This window comes from Castor canadensis, chromosome 5 (assembly GCF_047511655.1).
Source record: "Castor canadensis chromosome 5, mCasCan1.hap1v2, whole genome shotgun sequence".
NCBI classification, from domain to species: domain Eukaryota; kingdom Metazoa; phylum Chordata; class Mammalia; order Rodentia; family Castoridae; genus Castor; species Castor canadensis.
The window spans coordinates 72,437,762-72,457,045 of record NC_133390.1 but is presented as its reverse complement, the minus strand read 5'-3'; the positions used below and the strand labels follow the sequence as shown (position 1 = coordinate 72,457,045).

The window sequence follows — 19,284 nt, the reverse complement described above, 5'->3', positions numbered from 1 at the left end:
AATGACATTCATTAAAGAGATTGAAAAATCTACTGTTAAATTTATATGGAAACACAAGAGGCCACGAATAGCCAAGGCAATACTCAGTCAAAAGAACAATGCAGGAGGTATCACAATACCTGACTTCAAACTATATTACAAAGCAATAACAATAAAAACAACATGGTACTGGCACAAAAACAGACATGAAGACCAGTAGAACAGAATAGAGGACCCAGATATGAAACCACACAACTATAACCAACTTGTCTTTGACAAAGGAGCTAAAAATATACAATGGAGAAATAGCAGCCTCTTCAACAAAAACTGCTGGGAAAACTGGTTAGCAGTCTGCAAAAAACTGAAACTAGATCCATGTATATCACCCTATACCAAGATTAACTCAAAATGGATCAAGGATCTTAATATCAGACCACAAACACTAAAGTTGATGCAGGAAAGAGTAGGAAATACTCTGGAGTTAGCAGGTATAGGTAAGAACTTTCTCAATGAAACCCCAGCAGCACAGCAACCAAGAGATAGCATAGATAAATGGGACCTCATAAGGCTAAAAAGCTTCTGTTCATCAAAAGAAATGGTCTCTAACCTGAAGAGAACACCCACAGAGTGGGAGAAAATATTTGCCAGCTATACATCAGACAAAGGACTGATAACCAGAATATATAGGGAACTTAAAAAACTAAATTCTCCCAAAACTAATGAACCAATAAAGAAATGGGCAAGTGAACTAAACAGAACTTTCTCAAAAGAAGAAATTCAAATGGCCAAAAACCACATGAAAAAATGCTCACCATCTCTAGCAATAAAGGAAATGCAAATTAAAACCACGCTAAGATTCCACCTCACCCCTGTTAGAATAGCCATCATCAGCAACACCACCAACAACAGGTGTTGGAGAGGATGCGGGGAAAAAGGAACCCTCTTACACTGTTGGTGGCAATGTAAACTAGTACAACCACTCTCAAAAAAATTTGGAGGCTACTTAAAAAGCTAAACATTGATCTACCATTTGATCCAGCAATACCACTCTTGGGGATATACCCAAAAGACTGTGACACAGGTTACTCCAGAGGCACCTGCACACACATGTTTATTGCAGCACTATTCACTATAGCCAAGTTATGGAAACAGCCAAGATGCCCCACTACTGACGAATGGATTAAGAAAATGTGGTATCTATACACAATGGAATTTTATGCAGCCATGAAGAAGAACGAAATGTTATCATTCGCTGATAAATGGATGGAATTGGAGAACATCATTCTGAGTGAGGTTAGCCTGGCCCAAAAGACCAAAAATTGTATGTTCTCCCTCATATGTGGACATTAGATCAAGGGCAAACACAACAAGGGGATTGGGCTATGAGCACATGATAAAAGCGAGAGCACACAAGGGAGGGGTGAGGATAGGTAAGACACCTAAAAAAGTAGCTAGTATTTGTTGCCCTTAACGCAGAGAAACTAAAGCAGATACCTTAAAAGCAACTGAGGCCAATAGGAAAAGGGGACCAGGAACTAGAGAAAAGGTTAGACCAAAAAGAATTAACCTAGAAGGTAACATACACGCAGAGGAAATCAATGTGAGTCAATGCCCTGTATAGCTATCCTTATCTCAACCAGCAAAAACCCTTGTTCCTTCCTATTATTGCTTATACTCTCTCTACAACAAAATTAGAAATAAGGGCAAAATAGTTTCTGCTGGGTATCGAGGGGGTGGGGGGGAGAGGGAGGGGGGCGGAGTGTGTGGTAAGGGAGGGGGAGGGGGCAGGGGGGAGAAATGACCCAAGCCTTGTATGCACATATGAATAATAAAAGAAAAAAAAAAGTCAGAGGATCAGGTTGCTAAGAGAAACCAGAGAGCTGATATGGCAGTGAAGGAGGCTGCCAGGAGGCCTTATGTTCAGGCCCCTCTCTTGTGGGAACAATCCCTCCTTTTTTCTGAATGCCCCCAGTACTCATCTACTGAACATTCACAGGCTTCAGAGAGAGGTTATTGCTTAGATCATAGAGGATGGTGGATAACTCCTGAGGGCAAATTACTTCCCTCAGAGTAGCCAATGGAAGTCCTAAAAACCCTACATCAGACCTATCAGCTGGGGGTCCATAAGACACTCTCCTTGGCAGGGTGGCTATTTGAGGGGATAAAACTTGGAGATACTCTCCAGGATATTATTAGAGGATGTGAAATCTGTCAGCATAACAACCCCTGCAACACTGCTCTGCCTGTCCCTGGAACTCAGAGGTGGGGGACATATCCAGGGGAGGACTGGGAGCTTGACTTCACCTACCTGCCAGGGGGCCAGTCCTCTAGATTGCTCCTGGTTCTGGTGGATAACTTTATTGGGTGGGTTGAAGCCTTCCCCTAGTCTTCTGAAAAGGCCCGGGAAGTAATTAAGGTTCTAATTAGTGAGATTATCCCTAGATTTGGACTCTCTTGAACTCTCCAAAGTGACATGGGCTGGCCTTCTGAGCTGAAGTCACTCAGGGAGTCTCTAAGCCTTTGGAAATCAAATATCATCTTCACTGTGCCTGGAGACCCCAATCCTCAGGCAAGGATCCTGAGAATCCTGAGCAAGCCAATGGACTACTCAAGAGACACCTGTCTAAGTTGGCTCAAGAAACCTTCCCTGGCAAAAGTTACTACCTCTAGCCTTAATCTGACTTAGAAATGCCCCGAATAAAATGGGCCTTACTCCCTTTGAAGCCTTGTATGGGAGACCCTTTCTCCAAAAAGATTTAATTTTAGACCCCAAAGTAACAAACCTAGTCTCTCATATCACTCAACTAGCCATGTTTCAGCATGGAGGGAGGAGCCCCAAGGCCTCTCCCTGGCTGTCTTTTGTCCTGGAGATATAGTCCTTATCAAACTTCCCCATAACTCCCGGGGTCTCTATGAAGCCCCTTGGGAAGGGCCATACTCCATCTTGTTATCTACCCCCACAGGAGTTAAGGTCGCTGGGCTAGATTCCTGGATTTACATCTTCTGAGCCAAACGCTGGACACCAGAGCCTGACGCCCCTACCCTGGAGTCACATCCTGCTACACCAGCCTACTCCTGTGAGCCAGTGGAAGACCTTCAAAAGGAACACCTCAAACACATAACTTATGTCTTCACTTTCTCCCTTTTTGTGGACTGCTTATATTCTGGTCCCCTTTATTCTGAGTGTCATTTGTGGGCAACTTCTCCCCCTGAGTGGATATGGACCCAATGGTGGGTATCTCATCCTGTGTACCCTGCTCTTTGTGCTCTCCTCCCTCTTATAGTCTGCACCTTGGCTGCAGGTCCTCCTCCCTGCCCTCATGATTGCAGTTACCACAATGCTGTGCCTGGTTGTTCCAACAGCAACTTTCGCTGTTTAAGAAATGGAAAAATATATGGAAAGGCCTTTGGCACAGGCTTTGTCAGCATGTATGGTCCCACCCAATGCCTTGGGAGAGCAGGCCAGTGGGTCTGTTGGCCACAGGAGGAGACACAGGGAGAAAAAAAAAACCAAAAAAATAAAAGTTGAACTGACATGTCACATGAGAATCATTTAAACTATGTTTGATGGAGACTCCCATTTCCCACTCCCCCCCAGAAGAACAATAAAACCCCCATGGCCTCAGCCACCTATAAATCTAGATGAACTCAACTCAATCTAGATTAAGATCTAGATCTTACTCAACTCTGTCCACCATCTTTAAACTCTACAAACCCCATTTTGGCTGATGATTGCTGGCTTTCTCTCTCTCCAAGACTTCCATGGGTATTGGTGACCCCCATGGACTCACTTGAGGCCTCACCAGGTAATAAATTAAACTCTCCCCTAACATGACCTAATATTACCAATATAAAACTAACCCATCCTACTCCCTAGTGCCTCCAAAGTTTACAGGGGTCAATTCCACTGGGGGAAATCTCCAAAAACCTTTGCATCAGTATTATACAGTCAACAAATGACAGTCAGTGTTTGTTTTCTCCTGGAACTTACTTTGTTTGTGGAACTGCCACTTATACTTTCCTACCTCCTGGCTGGAAGGGAATCTGTGCTAAGGCTCTCCTAACCCCACAAATTGACATTGTCCCTAGTAACCAATCCTTTCCTATTCCTCTAGAGGCCTACACTTGATCAAAGACAGCTATCAAAATCATTCCCCTATTGATAACTATGGGGATCATGGCTGGAATAGGTACTGGCATCAGGAACATCTACTCATTGGTCTATACCTACCAAATGCTGTCAACAGATTAATAATGACATAGAATGGGTCTCACAGTCCATAAAGGCTTTACAAGATGAGGTAGATTCACTCGCTTCAGTAGTGCTCCAAAATAGACATGCACTTGACCTATTAACTGCTGAAAAGGGTGGAATATGCCTTTTCCTAAACAAGGAAGTTTGCTTTTATTCTAACAAATCTGGGGTGGTCAGAGACATGGCCTGACAGTTAAAAGAATGTGTTACAAAAAGGAGACAAGAGCTAGCCAATTTGTGGTCCTTCTGGAACAACATATGGAGCTGGGCTCCTTGGGCACTACCTCTGTCTGGCCCCCTTTTTATGCTCCTTCTAATACTCCTATTTGGGCCTTGCATAATAAATGCTCTCTCCAGATTCATATCTCCAATGGATCAAACTCCAGCTCTTAGTCAAGGAATACTCACCTCTGTCTACACATGAGTCCTCCATCCAGTTCTATTGGGGGTCCTCTGGAGATTACACAGGTCAACCCCGGAGACAAGTACCACCACCCCTAATTCCCCCCTCCCCCCCTGAAGCAGCATGAATTAGCTAGATGAGTCATCACTCCTCTCCCCAACAGCAGTTGGGTATGTGTCTCAGAGGGGGGACTTGTTGGGTCTGGAGTGAGTATCCCATCCCCCATGGAGAGCACTATGAGTCCTGCATCCTGAGAAGGAGGTGTAAATCTGTACCCCGAAGAGGAGATACAGGGTCTCATAGATCTGCTACAGGGCTGATGAACAAAATGCTCTCAAGATTGTTCCCCCACCACAATAAAGAGAAAACAGACCAGCTCATCTAAGAGCGCTCATGAATCCATGGCCCATGAGAAAAGCCCACCTAACCCTTACCCAAACCCGGAGTTAAAACACCCATAAAGGCCCCAGCCTCACCTGAGCAGGGAGCCACTGGTTTCGGGGCTCTGCTGCACTGCTCTAGCTGTAACCTTTCCTTTCTCTCTAATAAATCCTACTTCATATACCAGCTTTGGCTCACAAGCCAATCAGCAGCCTCATGAGCCAGTTCTCTAGCCTGTGAAGGCAAGGACCCTCGACACTGGCCCCCAACATTTCAAGCTGGCATGTAACACTTTCAGTCTGTTGAAAATATATTCCTTTTCTAATTAACTTTACTATTACTTTTACTATAATCTTTGCATCTTGCTTGAATTCTTCTCCTGCTAGACACAAGAATTGAGGAATTTATCAGCCATATTTTTCCAGTAACATTCAAGATATCTCATTAATTATATGCAAACATTCTAAAATAAAAAAAATCTTACATGTAAAACACTTGGTCCCAAGTGTTTCGGATAAGGGATACTCAATCTGTATTAGAAATCTTTCCCTCTTGTATTTTTAATTATAATACTATTATTTAGAAAACCCATTTTTCCTTCCTAAGCATGTTTAGAGTTTTTTGAGATATAAAAGGCCAACTAATATCATTTTTACCAATATATTTTTCTGCCATTTTGAATATCAACTACAGGTTTGTTACAATAGTAACAACATTAAAGAAGGAAGAATTCTACTCAATTATAATTTTAAAACTTTTTTTTGAGACAGAGGTCTCACTATATGCCCAGGTTGGCCTCAAATTCACAATTCCCTGCCTCAGCCTCAGCAGGTGTGAAAGGAGCAAATAACAGAAGTAAATTTATCTGAGTTAAAGGAAACAAGGAGGCATCTTTAAAAGTAAACAACTAAGGAGACATGAGGAACAGGCTCCTCAAAAAAGTAAAACAGCCAGGCACGGGTGGCTTACACCTGTAATCCTAGCTACTCAGGAGGCAGAGATCAGGAGGATCATGGTTTGAAGTCAGACTGGGCAAATAGTTAGAGAAATCCTATCTTAAAAAACCCATCATAAATATAGGGCTGGTGGAGTGGCCTAAGGTGTAGGCCCTGAGTTCAAACTCCAGTACCACAAAAAAAAAAAAAGAAGAAGAAGTAGAAAAACAATAGGCCTCTCACCAAGATAATAAAATGCAGCTGTCTTTATCCTAGACAAGGGAGACAGGCAGGCATCTTTTTTTTTTTTTTTTTTTTTTTTTGCCATGGTCCTCCTGATCTCTGCCTCTTGAGTAGCTAAGATTAACAGGCTTGAGCTACCAGTGCCTGGCCCAGGGAGGCATCTTTGAAAACAAACATCTAGAGTGAGAAGCAGGCTCCAGAGAAAAGTAAAACAGCAAACCTCTCGTCAAGATAACAAAAGGTAGCTATGTGTAAATGTGGGCCTCAAGGCCAGGGCAAGCTGACCAGACCCTCCTGGAATGTCCAGTTTGATAGGATGGGGATGACCAGGTGATCAGGCTCAGTGGGAAGTCAACTAGATGACATCCAATCATCAATGTAGCTTGAAGGAGGGATAGCTGCCTCTCAGCCAGGCAGAGCCCTATGTCACTCCTAGACTCCAGCTAGACTACAGCTTAACTCTTTTCCCTAAGCCCCTCTGTCATGCGGGAGCTTTGCTGTTCTTTCAATAAACTTTGCACTTGCTTTACTCTTAACCCTGGTCTGGTATCTTCAATCACTGACTTTTCATTTGGACACCAACTTGGAATCAACTATCCAGTATCACTGGGATTATGTGTTTGTGCCTATAATTTCAGGTAGGAAAAATTTTTCATTCACAATTTTGAAGGAATTATTCTATTACCTTCCAAGTTCTAGTGCTTTTGATGATGTTAATTATTAATGTTTAAAGCATTATGATTCCCAGTGCTTTATGCATGGCCCTTTTTCCTTGCAGAAAGTTTATGCTCCTTTTTCTCAGTGCTGAGAAATGCCACAATGATGTTCCCTGATGTAAGTCTATTTCCATCCATTAGGCTGGGCCTTAAGGGTACTTTCTCAGTCTGTAAACTCATATCCTTTCATTCTGAGAATATTATGTATTTTTTGCTGTTATTTTTTTAAAAAATTTTTATTGTGAATATTACATTTTTTAGGAATAATTCCTTATTTTTTTCTCATTCTTCCATTCTGGAACTTCTGTTTTTCAGATAGTGAGCCTTCTAATGTAGTCCTCTACTTCTTTTCCTAGTCTATTTTCCATCTCTTTCCCTTCTTGCTCATATTTTTGGGAATGTTTCTCTCTTTTATTAAGATTTTCATTTCCAAGAAATCATTACTGTTCTCTAACTTCTTACAGTATAGTCTTCTTGTTTCATAATTTCAATACCAGCTCTTCTTGTCAAAGGATACTAATGAGAGTTTGGGGAAGTCTTTTACTGCATATTGTTTCCTTCTCTTTTTATTTTATTTCTTATCTTTCATTTTGGACACTGTTTTCAAGTGTTCAGTAACTTCTATTTGTTAACTTATTTATTTCACCTCCACTCTGGAAGGACATTCTAGAATTCTTGCTTATCTGGTCTTTTCTTTCAGCACTTTAAAGACACTGGCTCTAATTTCTTCTAACTTTCATGAATTCTGATAAGAAATCTGTAGTTATTTAAGTCATTGTTCCCCCTAACTGTAATATGTTGGCTTTTTTTTATCTTCCTGCTTTCAAGATTTTTTTCTTTATATTGATTCAGTAGTTTGATTATATGTCTGGACATGCTTCTCTCTGAGTTTACCCTCTTTCAGGTTCACTGGGATTCTTTATAAATTTGTGTCTTTGAGCACATTTAGGAAATTTTCAGCCATTACTTCTTCACTTTTTTTTCTGCACCAATCACTTTCTTCTCTCTATCAGAATCATAAATGTTAGACTTTCAACATTTTCTTGTAGGTCCTGTAGTTGTGCTTAATATTTAAAAAATATTTTCTACTTATTCCTCATATTGGATAATTTATATTTCTCTGACTTCAACTTCACTTACTCCTCTAATCTCAATTCTGCTATTGAGCCCATACAATGAATTAAAATATTATTATTATTATTATTATTATTATTTTCAGTATTGGAGTTTGAACTCAGGGCCTACACCTTGAGTCACTCTGCCAGTCCTTTTTTGTGTTGAGTTTTTTTTTTGAGATCAGGTCTCATGAATTATTTGCCTGGGCTGGCTTTGAACTGTGATACTCCTGATCTTGGATATTGTATTTTTAAGTTACATAATTTCCATTTAAAAATAATTTCTACTCTTTTGTTAATGACTTAGGTCTTTCCATTTCCTCCCTTCCTTCCTTTCTCCCTCCCTCCCTCCCTCCCTCCTTTCCTTCCCTCCTTCCTTTTTTGGTGGTACTTGGGTTTGAACTCAGGGCCTCACACTTGTTAGGAAGGTGCTCTACCACTTGAACCACGACCCAATCCCCATTCAATTTTGAGAGTGTTTATGTTTACCTCATGGAAGATGGTTTAAATAGCTGCTTTAAGTGTTCTCTGATCTTCCAACAGCTGGATTATCTCAGAACTGGCTTCTGTTGATTGTTTTATCCCTTGAGAATTTTTCAGATTTTCCTTGATTTTTTTTTTACATTGAGTAATTTTAGATTGCATTACGAACATTTTTGTTATTATGTTGTGAGACTCTGGGTTCTGCAAAAGCCTTCTGGAGAATGTTAGCTTTCTATTTGTATGTTTTAGTCAGCAATCACCTTGGTTAGGTTCAGACTGCAGGTTCTCCATCTCACCTTCTATGGGAGGTGGTTCTATTGCCAGTGCAGTTTTCAAAGTATTTGTGGTGCCATTTAGATCTGCCCCTCACCAGTGCCACTCAAAGATTAATCTGCTACTAATTTATCATGGCAGGGTGCCTGAGCAGCAGTTTATTTAGTAGTTAGTCCTCAATGCCTTGTTATTTTTCTTTGGGTGTATTCTTACCTGCACAGCTTGGAAGCAGCCCCATATTTGCATTGTTTCATATACAGAATTAAGAGGGTCTCTTTCTTTTCACTAAGCTCTTCCCCGCATTCTTTAGCTCACAGAGCCCCTTCTTACGGTTATCTGTCCAGAAAGATGGGACTTCCTCAGAGTTTAGCTTCCTGCATCATTATATGGTTTCACATGACTGCCCTTGGGGGACAAGGGGACCAGGCATTCCTCTGCTCTCTGCAGTCAAAGGAGTCCCCTTTCCCTGTGCGTTAGCCAGAAATATGGACTTTTCTTTGTGTTTTTGATCTCTGTGAATGCTGCACACTCTTGATTTGGCTTACCCTTGGTCAAAGCTAAGGAGATAAAGGGGGAAGAAGGAAAAAAGGAAGGAAGGAAAGAAAGAAAAAAGAAAAAGAAAGAAAAACCTTACTGTTCCTGTCCTTCAGGTTTTGGCTTTCCTCTGCCATCTCCCTATTGCTGACTTGTCAGAAACCTTGGGTAATTGCTTTTGGCATTTTTGTCCAGGGACTCTATTTGTCATCAGTGAGAAATAAAGACTACAATGGGCTTAACTCCACCTTGGGTGACATTGGGAGATGGCTCATTTTAAAAAGTTGGGACTTTAGCATTGACACTGGTGTGGCTTAAAGAAAAGTTGGGACTAAAAAGCTACTTGGAATCTCCGTGTGTGTGGTGGAGGCTGCCCACTTTTACCTTACTATAGGGAGCTCTAACTGGACCATTGCATGGAAAAGCTCCATGAGCAGAGTGTTTAGTCCTTCCCTGGGGCTGGACACATTCCCCCAGGAAGACTCCCATTTCCTGCCCAAGAGAAGCTTTGGTTATTTCCAGAGGCAAACTGAATGCTAAAGCTGGGGTTCTCAGTCTCTTGCAGGCACACTTCCTCCTAATGCCCCCTGTTTTCAGTGTGGTTCCACTGACCTCAGCTGTCCCTGGCGATGCTCTGTTTACCCCTACAGAAAGCAGAGCTACATCTTTTCCTGGGTGGTGAGGAACAATTATAGAGATGTCTAAAGCTAGGGAGAGATCGAGAACCACAGCTTACCCTTGGGAATGCTGACTGGTTCCTGTACAGGATCCAAACACATAGCAGTAGCAGTTCTCAAGACAAGGGTGGCAGGCTACACACACATCTATTGTCACTCCCTCTTGAGACACAATACATACTGGTTTCTGCCAGCTGTTCCAATTTCAGCATCCTCTTTCCACCTACATCCAGAGGTACTGCTGCTGATCCCTGAGCCTTTGTAGAATCTACTGCAAAAGTCGAACTGGCTTTCATTTGACTCTGTGACTGACTTACACTGAGTTTTCTCAGGCAGTTCTCCTAGGCCTCATGTCACTCTTCCATTAATACTTTATTGTCTTTTTGTCTAATGTGCTGCCTTAAAAAAACTCCTTTGTGGTGGTTTTAGTGATATCTAGGAAGGAGTATTAACAGATGTCTGTGTCCAACCTGCCGCCCTGCCTGGAAGCGAGTGCTACCACCATGGATCAGGTACAGGCAACCAGTAAGCCTTCCAGTGATGATCACCTGGCTTCCTCCAACTGTAATGGTGCCTGTGAAGCTTATTTCTGGTTAAGTAGGCTGTGTTCAAGTGCCCTTTCCTTCTGTGGATGTGAGGTAAGAGTGAAGCTATTTCTTCTTGTACCATGATTTTTATATTTAATTATTGGAGAGCTATTTCTAACAGGATAGTCACGTAGGCCCAGAATTCTAGGTTTAGGTATGATGAAGAAGTCAACTCCCTTCTATAGCCCTGGCACAAATATCTTTCATGTGAGAATTTCCATGTTTTATTTCCACCTGTTAATTACAACATTTTAAAAGAATCTTCTGAAAATATAAGGAATATAATTAGGAGAGAGGAACCGTTTCAGGCTGTTGGAGATTGAAAAAAGAAAAACACTGATTTTTCTGAACAGATCAGAGATCGATCTCCCTTCTGAGAAACATCAAAGCATCTATCTATTTTAGGTGACAAACAAAAGGTCTTAACCCATGGCTATCAACAGCAAATGCATGTCTCCAGGAGGAATTAACATGGGAATTAACCAGGAGATGAAACCAAATTCACTTAAAACCACTGGGGGATTTGATTAACTTATTATTGGAGACATATCTAGCTTTATAAATTTCAATATAAGAGAGCAAACTAGATTTCAATGACTAGAACTTATTTTTAACAATAACTACTATGATGAGAAACATTTGTGGAAACTATGCTAGTAAAATGAGCACAGGCTGAGGGTCAGGGAGCCCAGGGTTTGAATTTTGACTCCATGCTTCCTAGTTGTGGGACTATAAGGAAGTTGTTGAGCCTGAGTTCCCTTTGTTAGAAATCCACTTATTAGATTAAGTAGGATTTATATACTGTTCAGAACACTATATCACCATCTTTTTCATCATTATTTTGAAATGTTTCCTTTGGCCTCTATTTCTTATTTTGGCTACACAAAGAAGACATGAAAGTAGACCTACAGTTTGTCTTTGATGAAAGGTGCTACAATGAGACATTGTGACTCTTGCCTAGGAAACAGAAACTGAAAGGGCAAACATGTTGGCTCCCTCTACAGTCTCTGTCAGGACCACTCCAGTTAAGAACTTTCATGCTTCATGGATAGTCAGAGATGATGATAGCAATGGCTCATTGTTTGTGAGTGCTCTTTTATTTATATATCTGGGGTAGGTGGTGATTTTTAAGATCTACCCACAGTCCCTCACCCAGGCCACCAGAGACCAATTAATTTACTGGGAGAATGTTTTTTTTTTTCTTTTCCCATTGACTATTTCATAAACCATACGTGTTAGTCAGTTTTTCATCACTGTGACAAAATACCTAAGACAAGAACTTAAAGGAGGGAAGATTTGTTTTGGCTTATAGTGTCAGAGGTTTCAGTGCATCATCATCTGGTTTCATTGTTTCTTCGCCTGTGGCAATGCAGAAATATCATGGTAGAAGGACATGGTGGAGGAAAGTTGGTTACCTCACAGCATCCAGGAAGCAGATGGACTTGAATAGGCCAGAGACAAGATATATCCTTCAAAGGCATGCTCCAAGAGACCAGGCCCCATGTCCTAACGGCTCATTCAGTATAAACTCATTAATGGATTAACCTATTGATGAAGTTAGCAATGTCGTGATCTAGTCATCTCTCAACATGAACCTTTTGGGGATGTACTGCATATTCAAACCATAACAAGTGATAGATTTTTTTTCAATAAAAAAGAAGGAGTAATAAAGGGGAGTAAATAAATTGAATTTAATCATGTACATTTTATGCATTATGGAAATATTATAATGAAGCCCTTTTGTACAGTTAATATATATGGATAATAAAAAAGAGAGAAATGTTAAAAGTCCTATTTTAACCTTTTTTATTTTTGAGGACATACTAAATGGTAAAGAGAAAGAGAGGTTGAAGGGGGGTATTTTGATGAGAAATATCCATAAAACGGTTAACGTGCTTGACACATGGGCATAGACAGGGACATGCACCTGACAATTAGCAGTTATAAGTTGTTCTCAAGAATACTTGAAATTTTTTAAAAAGAAAACTTGACCATGCACAACCCATAAAGCAATCCTGAAACTTGAGGAATCAGTATCCTATAGACTAAGTTCTCTGGCCACAATGCAATTAAGTTAGAAATCAGCAACAAAAGATCATTTTTAAGATTCTAGACATGTGGGCTGGAGGTGCAGCTCAGTGGTAGAGTACCTGCCTAGTATGCATGAAGTTCTGGGTTCTATCACCAGTACCACAAAACAGAACAGAACAAAAGAGACAACCCATCCAACTCAGATATTTAAAAATCTCATACATGTTAAAACATTTTCCCATTATAATTGGGTAAAAGAAAAAAATCATAGTTGAAGAAAAATACTTAGAATTAACGATAACGACAATACCACATACAAAAACTTGGGAAATGTAGCTAATGTTGTACTTTGAAGAAAATTTTGAGCTTTAAACTCCTTTATTGGAAAAGAAGAAAGGCTGAGAGCTGATGATGAAAGTATTCAACTTATGTAAGAAAAACAGTGAAAAATACACATAAATATTTGAGTGGCTTTCTTACTATAGAGAATGCATTTATATATATAAAAAAGAAAGAAATAACAATGAAACAAAATCATTCTTCTGTTGTGATGTTATTAGGTGCTTAAAGAATAGACAGTGTCCTTACCTGCCAATCTCATTCAGCTCAGTATAAGCAGAATCAAAATTTTCCTTCCAAGAAATGGTGGCCCCATCTGCTGCTGCATCTTGAGGAGAGAGAATATAGTCATGATCCCGAGATGTAATGTCAGGATAAAGAAAGGGTTAACAGGGGAGTGCCAGCATAATCCCAAAGCAAGTCTCATGACTAAATACAGAGGCTCCTTGGTGGGGAAATGCCACAATCCATTGGAATGTTATTTAAAAAATATCATCTGACGGGAAACTGACAAGACAGAGTCAGAGTCAGCTCCCTCTGTCATCCATTTAAACAAAGGGAAAATTTGAAACAATCAGAAATGTAGCTTCTGGACATTTTAAAACAGAAATTTGGTAGAAAACATAAAAAAGGAAGAGAGAAGAATGAACACTCTTGGAAGACTAAAAAAAAAAGAAGAAGAAGAAGAAGAAAAAACAGTGAGAACCAGGGCTGTAGGGAGGATGCAGAGGAAGAATAGGTGGCAATCTGCAAGATCATGGAAGGAGACAAGGAAAGGAGTCAACCGACTTCTCTGTCTCACCTACCATACTCAGTGTGTGAGCTTATCTGGGATATTGAATGACTCATCTTAACCCACACAACATGCCCCTGAGCAGACAATTTGGCAGCTTTATCTTATATGATATGTTAATTCCCCATCAATAGTTTACACACACGAACATGAATGACAATGTGTATTTGTGTTGTTTGCTAGGGACCAATGCTCAGAAGCAGCCAAATATAAACAGTGGTCATCTCAGTCTGGACTGAGTTAGTGGCCTGGGAAGAGAGGAGCCAAGTCAGCAACTCAGCCCTTCTAACCCCACACTGGCCACCTCAGCCTGTCCAGAGCACGACCTGTGGCTTATTCATTTTGAATTCTAAGGACACAGAAATCCAGGGCTAAGGTTTCACACTGAGTCACCAGCCTGTGGGTACAACTGGGGGGGAAATGATTGGGTTGGCCATGGAGGTGGGGCTGGAGAGCAATTTCCCACTTAGCTGGGAAAAAGGGTGTAGTCCAAGGCTCTAGAAGGTTTTCCAAGGCCCTCTGGGGACTCCAAACTTTCTTTAACCCAAAAAGCTACAAGCCCTTTGCCTTTTAGTATAATGACAACCCCCTCCTTGCCTTCTTCAGTCCCCAACACATATGGACTACTTCCTTGTGCTGTCTGAAATGTCACTATTTGGAGATTTCTTGAGGCTATCAATTTTCCTCATTTAAAATGTCCTTGGGAACAAGGTGAGATGGTGAGCAAGATAGAAAAAAAATGTGCTTATAAAATATTTGGTGTAGTTAGTTATATATTATCTTAGTGAATGTCTAAACAAATCTACATAAAATATATCCATGTTGAAATAAGAAATTCTGGAAGGGTGGGAAATTAACAAAGATTCATTTTGTAGTGAAATCCTTCAACCAGGTTGCTTTTCTTTGCCCGTATAAATCTGGTGAGCAGAACTGTCCCTGGTGCTGTGGGGAGCAGTTATGCCTGGCAGGGTCATCCAAGGGACAGCAGACTTTGTATTCTTGTTTCAGAGAGGGGCAGAGAACACTGCACTCCCATAACGCTTGATTCTGTGTGCTCCTCTCTGTTCCTGATGTCATGCCTGGTAGGTTCAGGGTCAGCAAGGGTGGCCAACCTAACCTTTGTCAAAGACACTTGGAACTGTACCTCGAGGAGACATCCATCAAGCTTCTAATAGGTTGCTTGACAGAAGCTTCTGGGCAGCTCCAGGACACCTCTCCACTAGTGCCTGATATGCTGATGATTCTCTATGGTTGGTTGGATGCCTGGGGTCCTGGGCTGGTTGGGACTCACCATACTCTGGAAGTCGCACAAACTCTGAGGGTTCACTTGGAAGGCTGATTCCCCAGGGGTTGCTGGCACTGACTCTGAACTGATAAGGACACCCAGGACTGAGGTCTTCTATGACGAGGTAAGTGTCCAAGGTCGAAGCTACAGACTGCTGCCAGACCTGGGAACCTAGTGCATAGTATCCAAGGAAAGGAAGAGAGACAAAGCCAAAGAGACATTGTTTCAAAGATGTTCAGCAAACAAAGAAAAGAAAATGGACATACTCAGTTCAAGGAAGAGTTGTCACTATGTCAGATTTTGAAAGCCAGTTGACCACCCATGATGGGTTTGGGTCCAGTTTCCCAAATGACTGAATACATGTTTATTGAGGGTCTTGGAAGAAGTCGGCTGATGGATTCTGTTCCCTCTCAAGTGCACAAGTGTGAGAGTGAATAGACATAGCTAATACCACTTGATGGGGGACAGGTGACAAGTGACATTAGGCTGGAGGAAAACATAAGTCAATAACAAATGAGAGAAAAATATGCCTTTGGAAATTGAAACAAAATGTATTGAGCACTGCGTACATGTGAAAACACCATGAACCATGTCTTTGTCATAATTCTTGCATTTAAGTCTCATTTAAATCTGCAGAAACCTCAAGAGGTAAGGAGTGTGAATCTTACTTCACAAATGAAGAAACTGAGCCTCAGAAACACGAAACCATTTGCCCAAGAGAACTTAGTTCCTGAGAGGAACTGAATACTGTAAATAGGAATTTTGTGAAATGTATCTCTCGGCTTAACACCCAAACTGGTGTCCTGACCCAAGAGACAAAAGAGCAAACTGCTGAAGAAAGATGCTCTAATAAATAGTTTTGTTACTGCACAGGATCTGCTTAATAAAGAGAAGAAGGAAGAGTCAAAATAGAAGGTAGAGGAAAATGATTTTGGCTCGGGGTAGTGGAGAAATTGGTTTCAATTCAATTGTGTAATTCATAATATTGTTCAGAGATGTGTTGTCAACAACCATTGTTATCTAGAAGCTTCTATTTCTTTCTTTTTTTTTTTTTTTGTGGTACTGGGGTTTGAACTCAGGGCCTACACCTTGAGCCACTCCACCAGCCCTTTTTTGTGCAGGACTTTTTTTAAAATCCGGTCTGGAGAACTATTTGCCAGGGTCTAGCTTCAAATGGCGATCCTCCTCATCTCTACTCATCTGAGTAGCTAGAATTACAGGCCTGAGCCACTGGTACCTGGTTAGAAGCTTCTATTTTAAATTAATTCTTGGTAACTTGATGGAGGCTCAGTCATTTCTAACTGCTAAAGAAATATATTCACTTTTATTATGTAAATGTAATAACTTAAAAAATAAAAATTGCACAATCAAAATTGTACAATTAAAATACACATATATATGCTACAAATTTTATCTTGGGGGCAGAGGTAGTTATATCTTACTGCCCTTGTTATCATTCTGGCAGAAAGATCACAAATTAGCAAACTAGAGAGCTGGGTTCTAGTGCCAGGTGTGACTCTTACTGTGTTTTTAAACTGTCTTTAGGCCTTAGCCTACTCAGCTGTAAAATGGGCCTGATGGTCCCTGCCTGGGTGAGCAGTGAAATGCTGTGAAAATACTCTGAAACCAACCCTGCGTCTTGACCTCTGCAGGGAGGTGCACAGCTCCTTAGTGCCAGACACCTGTGATCAGGTTCATAACCCTGAAGACTTCCTGAAAGAAAGTGAGGACAGAAGAGGGCATACCTTCCTTCCGGTACTCCACGGTGTAACCGGAAATAGTGCAGTTTCCTGTGCTGGCTGGGGGCAGCCAGCGGAGAATGACGGACGTGCAGCTCCTCTCCTGGGCAATGGGGCGGTTGGGAGCTGCCGGAACGCCTGTGGACACGCACAGCGGGGCCAGTGCTGCTTCTGCAGACCTTGGCATCTCACACCACAGTTGAATGATATGGTTACCTGACCCTAGTTTCGAATGTTGCCCGTGATCTTCTCCAAGTAGCCCAGCTTTGCCCAGGCCTAAGGTACACTCGGGAGAGGCACCCTCAAGGTAAACGCTGCACACTACACTGGGATGAAGGTTGGCCAGGGAACTATGCAGGAGCCCGTGGTGGGATACAGACAGCTCTCAGCAAGTTCTTTTCCCATTGGCTAAAATTCTATTTTGGAATTTTGCATGGGATCCTTTCTTCCCCAGATCTCAGGGAGCTCTTGTCATGTTCACTTAGAATGTTTGACTAACACAAAATCCTAGAGGCAGAAATCAGAATGGTGGCCAACAGGGCTATGGTGAGGGAAGAATGGGGGAGCTATCAGTTAATGAGTAGGGAAGGGGTCCCAGGCTGGGGAGATAAAGAGTTCTGTGGATGGATGGTGGCGACACAGCACAGCAATGTGAGTGTCCTCATGCCTCTGAACTGCATGCTTAAAAATGGTTAGGCAAAACGTTTTATTATGATTTGAAAAAATGCTTTAAAAGTAATATCATAAAAAGGAAAGAGGCCATACCTTGCACCTTAACTGTAGCAGACGTGGACGCAGTGCCATGGTCGTTTGTTGCTATGCAGGTATAAATCCCACTGTCCTGGGGCATCAGATTGCAGATCTTCAAGGTGATTTCACCAGAATCACTACAGACACCAAAAGGATGTCCTTCAGATACCATCAATGAGACAATGCGCTGATGGATAAAATCCCCTAGGGCTGGCTTATGCTGTGCTGAGCTGAGAGTCAGTAGGCCCAAGATCTAGCCTATTCTGTCACCAACATCCACACCTTAGGTGAACACCTTGCCTCTATATCTTCATTTCCTTATATGGGGAAAATTTTCTGGCTGGGCCTACTTCACGAATTTGTGTAAATGAGGGATAGAATATAAGGAATAAAATGAGATAAAAATTAGGACAGATAGGGAGTATTGCTTTGACAAGTTAACTCAGTTCTCAAAGGGAAACAATCTGTAGGACACTCCAGTTTCTATCCTATATTTATTCATCTAGCAGAACAAGTGTCTCTTCAATTCAGCAATATAGGCCTATTTTCCATAGAATGAATGTTTCTCCCACTTGAAAACGCTGTCAGATAGGGAATATTCCTTGACAGACTAATTCAGTTCTCAAAAGGGAACTACAGGTTTGCAATATAATTAGTATTACATGTTATCACTAGCAACTTTTGCTAAAATATTTTCAGTCTCACAGATCAATAGTGAAGGGTATAATAAAATGGAAAGACTGAATAATGAAAATCCTACATGTGGGACCCTCAAGATGATTAAGTGAATTAAGAAGGGGTAAGTTCCTACACCTAAATGATAAGTCCCCTTGTCCCACACACCACTCACCCAAGCAGGAATACCCCAAGGGAAGAACTCTTCTGAAAGGGTTAAATCAGGCTAAGTAAGTACCACTCCCTCGACAGGTCATGACACATACTGGCTTTTCATGATCTTCACTAAGCACTGACTCTCACACTAAGCTCCTTGGGCTCAGAGAGGTTTTATGACCTGATCAGGGAGTCTGTGATAAGAATACCAAGGAATGATGCCTTTTTCATTTTACACACACATATATTAAGTCAATGGATGAAAGTTGCTTGATCCTAGATGTTTCTTTCATAAGTGACTCTCATGCATTGTTAGTGCTTGCTACTGCTTATCCACTGTAAGCAGCAGTAAACAGTGAAACACTTGCTGAGTAGCAATACATGTTAACAAAATCATTGGGAGGCAGTCAACCAAGGTTTGCCAAATGGCCTTTTGTGTTTAGAATCAAGCTTGCATCTTGATTTTCTATTGTACATTTTGGAATGAGTCATTTTTTTCTCTTATAAAATAGTCTTAGGTAAGGGATGCACCATGTCACTGTTCTAAAGCTTTCTGAAGGGCATTAAACATTAGGATGTCCAAATTTGAGGACCACTTTCCTCAAATGTGGTCCAGAAGTTTCACCACTTCTGACTTAGATTCTTCTGGGGATCTTAGGGACATGTCACCTAACAGGTAACTGTAAGACTGGGACTGTAGAAGCTCTTTAAACATACAGTTCAGGCTTGACTTGTGATATAAAGGTTTATACTTTTGTTCACTGTGGGTCCAACATGTTATCTTTCCAGACGGTTCCTGTGAGCCCCAGGGGTGTCTACATGGTACTGAGTAATGTGAGTGGTGTGTGCTGGTGTCGCCCCAGAGGCTTGGACTGAGAGAAGGCCTCATGGTGGGCAGCTGAGGCCAGGCTTACTATTCAGAGCGCTGAGTGCTA

General features: G+C 41.4%; 1 protein-coding gene across 16 annotated transcripts in view; it reads right to left on the bottom strand.

The window, feature by feature from the left end:
• The window catches only part of Kalrn (kalirin RhoGEF kinase), a 660,017-nt gene that overhangs the window by 20,427 nt on the left and 620,306 nt on the right, over positions 1-19,284 (bottom strand). For all 16 annotated transcript variants that reach the window (XM_074073308.1, XM_074073309.1, XM_074073319.1 and 13 more), the window contains 4 exons: positions 17,534-17,655; positions 16,775-16,906; positions 15,036-15,200; positions 13,201-13,279 (listed from right to left, as the gene is read on the bottom strand). In XM_074073308.1, the coding sequence (XP_073929409.1) occupies positions 13,201-13,279; positions 15,036-15,200; positions 16,775-16,906; positions 17,534-17,655 (498 nt within the window). The remainder of the gene's footprint in view (positions 1-13,200; positions 13,280-15,035; positions 15,201-16,774; positions 16,907-17,533; positions 17,656-19,284) is intronic.